General features: G+C 41.3%; 1 protein-coding gene across 1 annotated transcript; it reads right to left on the bottom strand.

Moving 5' to 3' along the window:
- Positions 1-4,712: 4,712 nt before the first annotated feature.
- On the bottom strand, positions 4,713-6,803 carry LOC148683061 (uncharacterized). Its single transcript, XM_088660185.1, has one exon. The coding sequence runs from the start codon at positions 6,801-6,803 to the stop codon at positions 4,713-4,715; it is 2,091 nt and encodes a 696-aa protein (XP_088516311.1).
- Between the last annotated feature and the right edge of the window lie 2,631 nt (positions 6,804-9,434).

Below are 9,434 nucleotides of genomic sequence, written 5' to 3'. Positions count from 1 at the left end.
TTTTCGTAAGCTTCTGCGAAGATATTTAGGGTGGTTTGGAGGTCATCCTCTGAGCGTGCGCACACTACGTTGTCATCAGCATACTGAAGCTCTATGACGGAAGTTACAGTAACCTTACTTTTTGCTTTCAGCCTTCTCAGATTGAAGAGCTTTCCATCTGTTTGATATATGATTTCTACTCCGGTGGGGAGTTTCCCGTCGACAAAGTGTAGGATTATGGCAATGAAAATAATGAATAGAGTTGGGGCAATAACACAACCCTGTTTAACACCTGATCCCACTTTGAATGGTTCACTTTGAGAGCCGTTGTTATCTGCGATTGTTGCTGTCATATTATCATGGAGGAGCCAAATGATGTTTACAAATTTATCTGGGCAGCCAATTTTCAGAACAGTCCACAGGGCATTACTATTTACAGTGTCAAAAGCCTTAGTCAGGTCGAGAAATGCCATATACAGGGTTTGGTTTTGCTCTCTGCATTTTTCCTGAAGCTGTCGAGCGGTGAAAATCATGTCCACTGTCCCCCTAGAATGCCGAAAACCATTTTGGGATTCAGGAAGGGTCACCTCAAATATTGTTAAGAGAAGGTTTGCTAAGATCCTTGCAAGAATTTTGCCAGCCGCAGCTAATAGAGAGATGCCTTGATAGTTTCCGTGATCAGTTCTGTCACCTTTTAAAAAGAGATTGATAATTTTGGCATCCATAAAGTCTGCTAGGATTGCTTCTCTTTCCCAGATTTTTTTGATGAGCTTGTGAAGTTGTTGTGTAAGTTTGATTCCACCCACTTTGAAGATTAATCTTATACAAGCAACTCCCCATTTGCAGACGACCACTGATGTATGAGACATTTTTGGCACCGGAAGGCAGTGGAACAGGGAAGCACTGGAACGGGGCAGCCTTACATGCGTCCCATCACACACAAATGGGGAGTTGCCTGTATTTTTAAGCAGGCAACTCCCCATATAACCAGGATTACTTAACACAGGTTAGCTATTTTTTGTTGGCATCCATCTGTCTCGAGGGAAGGAAGTCAAGCTGCTGCATTAGCAGCACCAAAGTGTTCTCCCCTTGGTGGACTAGCTGCTTTCTAGTTAAAATTCAATTCAATTTCAACACCTTTATTGGCATATATATAAAATATAAAAACAAAGACAAAACATATAAAACATATAGGACATTAGTATAAATAGTAACTCTACATCATACAGAAATAATGGTGAGCAGGAGGAGGAAGAGGCACACAAGGGATCCTCAGCTATCATTGTTGAAGGCTAGATGTACTGATTTTAATTACATAAATTCTGGACAAGTAGTGGGCCATAATTCTGGTAATTTTGGGGAAGTCATCCCTCAGCAAGAGCTGGACCACTGTTTCCTTGTTGGGGAGGGTTCCAGGTCTCATAAAGGATAAGAGGGGGCCAAAATAAAAGAAATTAGAAAGGGGACAGTCCAGAATCATGTGAGCCATAGAGTCTACCTCTTTCTGGCCACAAGGGCATAATCTATTCCAGTAGGGGATGCCTTTGAGTCTTCCGGCTAACACAGAGGATGGAAAAGCATTTAGACGGGCCAACATAAATACTCTGCGATAAAAAGGAGATACCAGGTCATATAAATAATTAGGTATCAATCCTTGGTGCGGCGGCAGCCCCAGGAAGGCAGGCGAGCATACTAGAGGTTGGGCAGGATGAAGTTTCTGGAATTCAATATCAAGCAGTCTCTGCTTAATAAGAGTAAAGATATATGAATCCTCATATGTCAGGAGGGAATCCACGGAAAGGCCTAGTTGCCTAAGTTTGTTGGAAATATTAGAGAACCATGTAAAGCTGTGGCTATCTTTCAGAAGATAGGATATCAGGCTATCTGGATCGGTATTCAAGAAGGTGTTGGCCCAATTCTGCACAGATAGCCAGGTATGGCACACATTTTGGTACTCCAAGGATTTGCCGAAAGAAGGATGATTGGACTCCTTCTACTTTGTTGTTAAAGCTGGATATCCATAAGGGGATCCCGTATAGAAGCTGGGAGGCGGATTTTGCCTTATAGGCAGCAATTGCTGCAGGTACAAATTGATTCCCACCAAGAAAATGAAAGCGCTTGATTTGTGCAACCGAGCATCTTGCTAAATTAATTGTTCTGTTGCGATGGGTCACCCATTTTAAGTTATAGTGAAAGGTGACACCCAAGTATTTATAGCATTTAACTTGCTCCATTTTTTGGGTTCCAATCGACCAATTGAATGGACACCAACTTTTAGAAAAAACAAGAATCTTTGACTTGGAGTAGTTAATTGCTAGGTGATTCACTTCACAGTAATTGGAGAATGCTCTTAAATATCTTTGTAGCCCAACTCTGGAATAGGAGAGGAGAGCAGTATCGTCTGCGTACAAGAGGGTAGGGATTGCTTTGGTATCTAATCTGGGAGGGTGGCCATTTACAGCAGATAAATGTTGTTTCATATCATTCAAGAATAGGTTAAACAAGTGTGGAGCAAGTATACAACCTTGTTTAACCCCTTTAGTGATTGTGAAGCTGGTAGATAAATGACCATCAAGGGAAAACTTCACCTGACCTTTAGTGTTGGAATGTAGCTTTTTAATCAGAAAAAGTAGGCGGGTTTCCATCCCGGAAGTTTTCAATTTATCCCATAATAGACCTCTTGGAATTGAATCGAAAGCGCACTTTAAATCGATAAAGGCCACATATAGCTTCCCCTTGTCCGATTTCGTGTATTTTTCAGCTAGGGATGCCAATAATAGACAATGGTCTACTGTCGATTTATGTTTTGTAAAGCCAATCTGTTCAGGACCAATAATTCTTTTCTTTTTCATCCAATCTAATAAGTATCTCTCTAGATGTTTTGAGTAGAGTTTACATATAGTAGATAGTAAACTAATAGGTCGGTAATTACATGGCTGCTCAGGGTCACCTTTTTTATATATTGGAAATATTATAGAGGTCAGCCAAGAGTTCGGTACTATTCCTGTTTTATCAATAAGCGTGAACAGATTAGCAAGTGGAGGTGCCCACCAATTGACATACTTTTTCAGGATCTCAACAGGGATCCCATCAAGACCTGGGGCCTTTCCAGGTTTTAATTCTCCAATCAAAACCTTTATCTCGCCAATGCTTACCGGGGGCCAGTTTGGAGTGTTTAAAGGAATAGGCTCATCATCAGCAGGAGGGGGGTAAACTGAGTCATTGAATATTTTGCTGTAATAATCGACCCAGGATTGTTGGGAAATAGTGGGGGCAGTAGGAAATAGATTATTATTTAGATGACTGGAGGTTATTTGCCAAAATGTTTTATGGTCATTCGAATTTATAGCGATAATTAAACGTGACCATTTTTTTAGATAATATGCGTGTTTTTTCCTGACTATAAGTTCGTTGTATATCTTCCTACTAGCAAAATAAGTTGTTTTGCTTATCTCATCACTCTTTTTGTGAAAGTCACTGAAGGCTATTCTAAGGCATCTTTTCGCTGTATAACATTCCCGATCAAACCAAGAAAGACGATTAGAGGGGGTAGCAATTATAGGTTTAGCTATTGTATCGCACTGATCTATCACTTGTGAATAGGTTGAGAGTGCTGTATATGGCGAGTCAGAGTTGATAAGGGAAGCTCTCAAAAATAACATTCTATCGGAAGTCAAGAGTTTAGTAATCGTCCCCTCAGATTCGTTTGACCACCTAATCCGTTTAAGGACGTTGTAAGAAGAGTGATCAGAGTGACTAGATTGCGAGACCTTAGTATCGGATTCACATTGGATAGTCAGCAATAGAGGAGAGTGGTCACTTTCAGTACGGACTCCAATAGAAAAATGACTAACAGCTGTTAGGAGATTTAACGAGCAGACACAGTAGTCTATAACACTACGGCCCCTTGGTGAAATGAAGGTGAATTCATTATCGTCTGGGAAGTTGTTCATACCATTTAAAATGACAACATTATGAACAATGCAGAACTCCAGGAGCTTTAAGCCTGCTCTGTTCGCTTTGCAGTCTCTAGAGGAGCGAGGGACTGAAAGAGGAGGGGGTAGGATATCATGGTCTTCCAGTCCCAGCTGGGAAGCAATTTGGTGGTTAGAGGCCCCTATTCGTGCATTTAGATCCCCCATAATAATGAATTGGGCAAAAGGCAGAGATTTTGTAAGGGAGAGCATAATATCTGTCATCCTAGACCAGTTGTCATTTAGAATAGTTTCATCCTCTGATGGCGGGAGATACACATTTATTAAAACCAGCTGTTCCATTACTGTGCTTATTAGAAAGGCTTGAGCTATAGGGGCAAAGTTGCCCAAAACAGTTAATTCAAATGGCAGATTATGTTTGATTAAGGTCAGAAGACCGGCTTTACAGCGACCTTTAGGAAGGTGTCTATATGCTGGGACAGTGAATGAAGAAAATCCAGCAATATTTACCACATTCGCAAGCCAGGTTTCCTGGAGGAGTATAAGGTCGAAGCCGTTAAGGTAATCAATAAAGTCAAGATCCTTGGCTTTATTCTCCCAGCCAGCAATGTTCCAGGAAAGCAGACACAGACTCCCCGGGGTGGTTTTCAGGGGGCATTTCGAGTCCCCTTCACAGGCAGAGGAAGCAGGGCTGACTCGGGGATCGGCTATACGGGAAGGATTTACAGATGAAAAAGAAGTAGACGATTCGCTTTGACTCAATACTGGCAAAAGGGTTTGCATAAAGTTCTCCTGGGGTCATTTGTAATTCCTCTGTTTGTTTCCAATTGTCCAGTCCGCGGAAACGACCGGTTCTGGAGCCCGTTCAATGATATCTGGAGAAGTGTTCAACTTGCTTACATTAGAGGGGAATGGCTTAATAGAGATGTTGATAGAGGCATCTGGGCTAGGCGCTTTATTTGGGGATCCCAGTTCAGACTCATTGAGCTCTCTCATTTTTTCCCAAGCTAAGGAGGTGGCCATATTTGCCTCGGAGAAGGGATGCATCGGAATTGTGTCCAGGGGAAGGCCTTTCATCATTCGGTTCTGAGGGAGTGGGTTCATCTCTGCTCTGACCATTTGAGATGGCGGAACAGCAGGTTTCCTGGCCCACAGGTCTAACTCATGATGATATAGATATGAGGCAGAGTTTGGGACATAGTCGGGCGTGTTTAACTTAGGTGGAGCTGCCTGTTCCTTTGTCAGATGTACCAGGCAGGAGCGAAGAGTGTCAAGTTTTTGAAGTATTTCACTCTGAGCTTCCTGAGGAAGGGCGCTATAAGAATAAAGTAAATTATTTTCAAAACTGTCAAGGTCGTTAGCCTGGTTTACTACCTCAGGAGAGTTCGGCTTTTGATGGTTCTTAGCGAGCAGACCCGACGGATGATCAGGGTCATCATCGGCTGAATATATATTGATTAGTTCATATTGATCAGTCTTTTGTTGGGAAATTATTGGGGTATGAGCCAAATGAGGGAAAAGGGGAATTGGGGGTATCTCATTTATAAAATGCCTTAAGACTCTTACGCCTCTTTTTTTAAGGAAATCTCTATATTTATACACTAATTTTACCCTTCTCCAATCACTGAATGTGACCACTGCTCTGGCTAGGGAACCATCAAAGTATAGATATTCCACCCTTTCCAAGTCTGTGAAGTTAATAGGGATATCTGGCACGCTGGTCTTTAGAAAGTTTAACAAATGATCTTTACGTTCCTCTTGAGACAGGACACCTGGAGGTTTAGGATAGCTTGAAAGGACTAGCTTGTTTGAAGACAGCACTAGTTTCCAGTTATTAATTTTCATGGTCTTTTCCTTACGAGGTTTTGTTTTTCCAGCTGATAATACATAGGACCAAGGATCCTGGATCAAGGGTTCTTGCTGAGGGATTAGTGCTGGTAGGGGACCCGGACAGTCCAATGCACACTCGGAACAGAGGTTGAGAGGGGGTTCTTGTAAAGGTGACTTCCCAGCGGTCGACCTCACTGGGTTCCTTCTGCTTCCAGTAGTTGGAGCACTTTCAAGGAGATTAAAAAGCTTTTTAAAATCCATTTTTTTGTATTGCACTGTTTTATAATTTTTGACATTCTTACTCTTCTTACCGTTCAGTAGTCTTCTTTTGTGGTTTTTAAATCTACCAGATCTCTTAGCTTTCCTTAGAGATCTATTTTTGCAGGAGACATGAGGGGATTTATTGCTAGCCATTTCTGGCACACCACCGGTAGATTTACTCCAGAAGATTTTACAGATGTCTGTCACGGTGGTCAGGGTTTTCGTACAAATGGCCAAATAAGATTTTATAAGTTCAATGTCCTCAGTTAAGAGGGCAAGCCATTTAATAATTGAAACTTCCTCATCGTCTCTCATCGGGGGCTGGGGTAGGGAGCCTTTAAGTGATCTGGTATTTCCCGAAGAAAGATCTGAAATTTGTTTTAGCATAAAGTTCTCCATTATTTGGTTTTGGGATAATTCAGGGGGAACTTGGAGTTTAGCACTCAGAATCAGAGATGGTGCAACATCAGTATCAGATAGCATTGAGGATGTTTTGAGTGCATTTAATCCATTATTATGGCTTTCCTCGACGCAGTCTTTTCTCTGCAGGATCTGCCCATCGTTGTAGCAGCTCGAAGCCTTAGTAACGGAGGGGGGAGGAGGAGTTTCTATATCCTGCTGGTTTCTAGTAATCTCAGTTTTTCCCTTATTCGAGTAGAAGCGAGTAATTTTTGTTTGCACCTTCCTTAGAGATTGTGCTTTCTTTAAAGTAGCTTTATTAGCTTTATTAGCTTTTTTTGATCTTTCATCGAGCAAGGTAGTTCCTGAAGTTTTACATCCGCTCCTGGTCGTCACCATATTTGTTTAAGGTCACTTGGGGTTAAGAAACCTCAGTTCGGTTAAAATTCAATTCAGTTCTGTTCAGTAAATGAGGAATTGCAACAGGGAGTATGTAGGGAGTATACGCTGGGAGAGACAGCCACAAGATGGATGTGGTATAGCTGGAGATAGCTAGAAACTCCCTCACTCCCTCATTCCCTCATTTCTCCGAGTAAAAGTTTAAGACGTAATTAAAAGAATAGAAGATAAAAGATAAAGAAAAAGCCTAGAAGAGGACTTGACAAGGCTTTAAAAGGCTTTAAAAAGGCTTTAAAAACGGTAAAACAAACCGGTAAGTACAGAGCTTAAACGGAGAGGTGATGCACCGCCATCTTCGTCAGCTTGTCTGGTGATGCACCAGTGGAGTTCTAGTTAAAAATATAACTACCCAAGAAAATTCAGCTCCTTGCCATAACTAGCAGACATAAAATGATAAGCGTTGTTGGGGCTTAGAAGAGTACTGCCTACTCCCAGCTGTTCTTTCAGAATAAACCAGAGCATATTCCACACGTCACAGCAGTGGTCATGGACCCCTTTGAGAATCTGATGAAAGCTATGGAGCCCCATCCCAGGAAAATGCACATAAAAACAGACACACAAAATGTTGCATACAATTTATGACAGGGGCCCCAAGAACCCCTGTCATAAAGCATATAGAAATCACACTGGCTTCGGCGTGTGTGTAGGCAGGTCTGCATCCATGCATAGCTTGGGCATTTCTTTAATGCAAAATTGTTTAATATAGAGACATATGCAAGCAGTATTTCTATTTTTTTTAGAAAAACATTGCTGAAGTGTTTACCTCTCAGTGACTTCCCTCAATGCACACGCAAGAGCTAGAAACTCTCTGACCTGGAAAGCACTTCTTTGAATTACACACCAAAGAGAAAACTCTAAAGGCTCAGTGAAGAAAATTGCCCTTTATTTGTAAACCTCCTCCGAATAGTTGTGACAGAAGCAAGAAACAGGTAATTTCCTATTGAAGTTAGCAGTATCCCGTATCTAAAAATCAGTAATATAAAAACTATGAATTGGGTACTCAAAAACTTCATTTTGTCCCCCCTCCCCTGCCCATATTCCCTCCCCTGGTCCCGAGGGTCCTCTGGTCCAAACCCCTGAAGTGCAGGAATATCAGCTAAAGCATCCATGACAGATGGCCATCCAACCTCTGCTAAAAAACCTTCAAGGAAGGAGAGTCCACAACCTCCCAAGGGAGACCATTCCACTGCCAAACAGCTCTTACTGTCAGAAAGTTTTTCCTGATGTTTAGTTGGAATCTCCTTTTTTGTAACTTGAAGCCATTGGTTTGGGTCCTAGCCTCCAGAGCAGGAGAAAACAAGCTTAAGATATTTGGCATTGCAAGCAGGATACAAATATGAGCAGTGGAAGAAAAATTATTATAATTGTAATTGTAATGAACTAAATAAAGGTATAATGCAGCATGGAAGGGTGGGACATCACTTTTAAAAACTGTATTAAATTTGATGTTAATTTGTTAAATAATGTGAAATTCAATAAAAATCTAATTGACAGAATCCTGTTTCCAAAACAGGTCAGCCAGATGCTCCAGGAAGCATGCAAGTCAGGTGCAATGGTTCAGTTAAGTCGAGATGGCAGATAATGAAGAGTGAAATACAGAGGTAAATTACTTTTGCTAATTGAATTTATGAAATACAGGTGTAACATGAATATTTGTAGTATGATAGCTTCTCCTTGTAGTAAATATAAATGTATGTAATAAGAACATAAATTTAAGAGCTGTTTAGCTTAATGTCTGTTCTGGAAAAACTGGTGGAAAGCACAGTTAGATAGAACCTGTCTGCTGAAGGCACATCCTGTCACAATGGAGTTAGATTATTGTTGTGATTCTAGAATAATCCTAGATTTTCCCTTCAAGAGCATCCATAACTGCAAGTGGGGCAAAATGCAGCAGACACATTTTTAACTACACTGTGTATATTTTGCCAGTACTTAAAGCCCTAATTTGCTTAGACCACGGTTTCTGAAGAACCCCAATGTCTTCCACACAAGCATGCCCAGAGCTTCTTCGGTGTTCCTTCTTCAGGTGCTCTGGTCGCTCACAGCTGGTAGTTTCCCTAGACATAGTTACCTGCCACCTTCTTTTGTATTTTTTAAGGCCATCTGTCCCATTCTCTCAGGATTTCAGTGGTCATTGAAGATTTCTGTAGGCCTCTCCTACCCAATTTAACAGGTTGATTAGTGTTTGTGAATTTTTAGTGACTAGCTCACTCTTGCTTTTTAATCTACTATTTTATTTGTTGTTTTTCATTTTTGTACTATTTTTATTGACCAGAATCATTATGTTATTTTTTTCTGTCTGCCTTGTCTTATGTGGAAAGCGGGGCAGAAATCCTTTAAGTAAATAAATGCCACAATGTCAGCCATAGCATTATTGTGCTGTATCTTCCCAAATTTCTGCCAGAGGTCAGAAGAGAGGCGATCAAGGCAGGGAGTGCTGGCAGCTCCATGCCCCATGTCAGAGCTAGCTGGATTTTGTGAAGGGAATGAAACTGCAGACAACTCTTCCAAAAGCTTCCCCTAATGTTTAGAGCCAGATTGGAGGGTTTTCTTGGCAGGCAGTGGGGATAT

This window comes from Zootoca vivipara, unplaced genomic scaffold (genome assembly GCF_965207765.1).
Source record: "Zootoca vivipara unplaced genomic scaffold, rZooViv2.hap1.1 HAP1_SCAFFOLD_19, whole genome shotgun sequence".
Lineage (NCBI taxonomy): Eukaryota > Metazoa > Chordata > Lepidosauria > Squamata > Lacertidae > Zootoca > Zootoca vivipara.
Note: the sequence above shows the minus strand (reverse complement) of the source record. Positions and strands in the feature narration are given on the sequence as shown.

Coding starts and splice junctions, on each gene's coding strand:
- LOC148683061 (XM_088660185.1), bottom strand. CDS start 6,803: ATGGTGACGACCAGGAGCGGATGTAAAACTTCAGGAACTACCTTGCTC.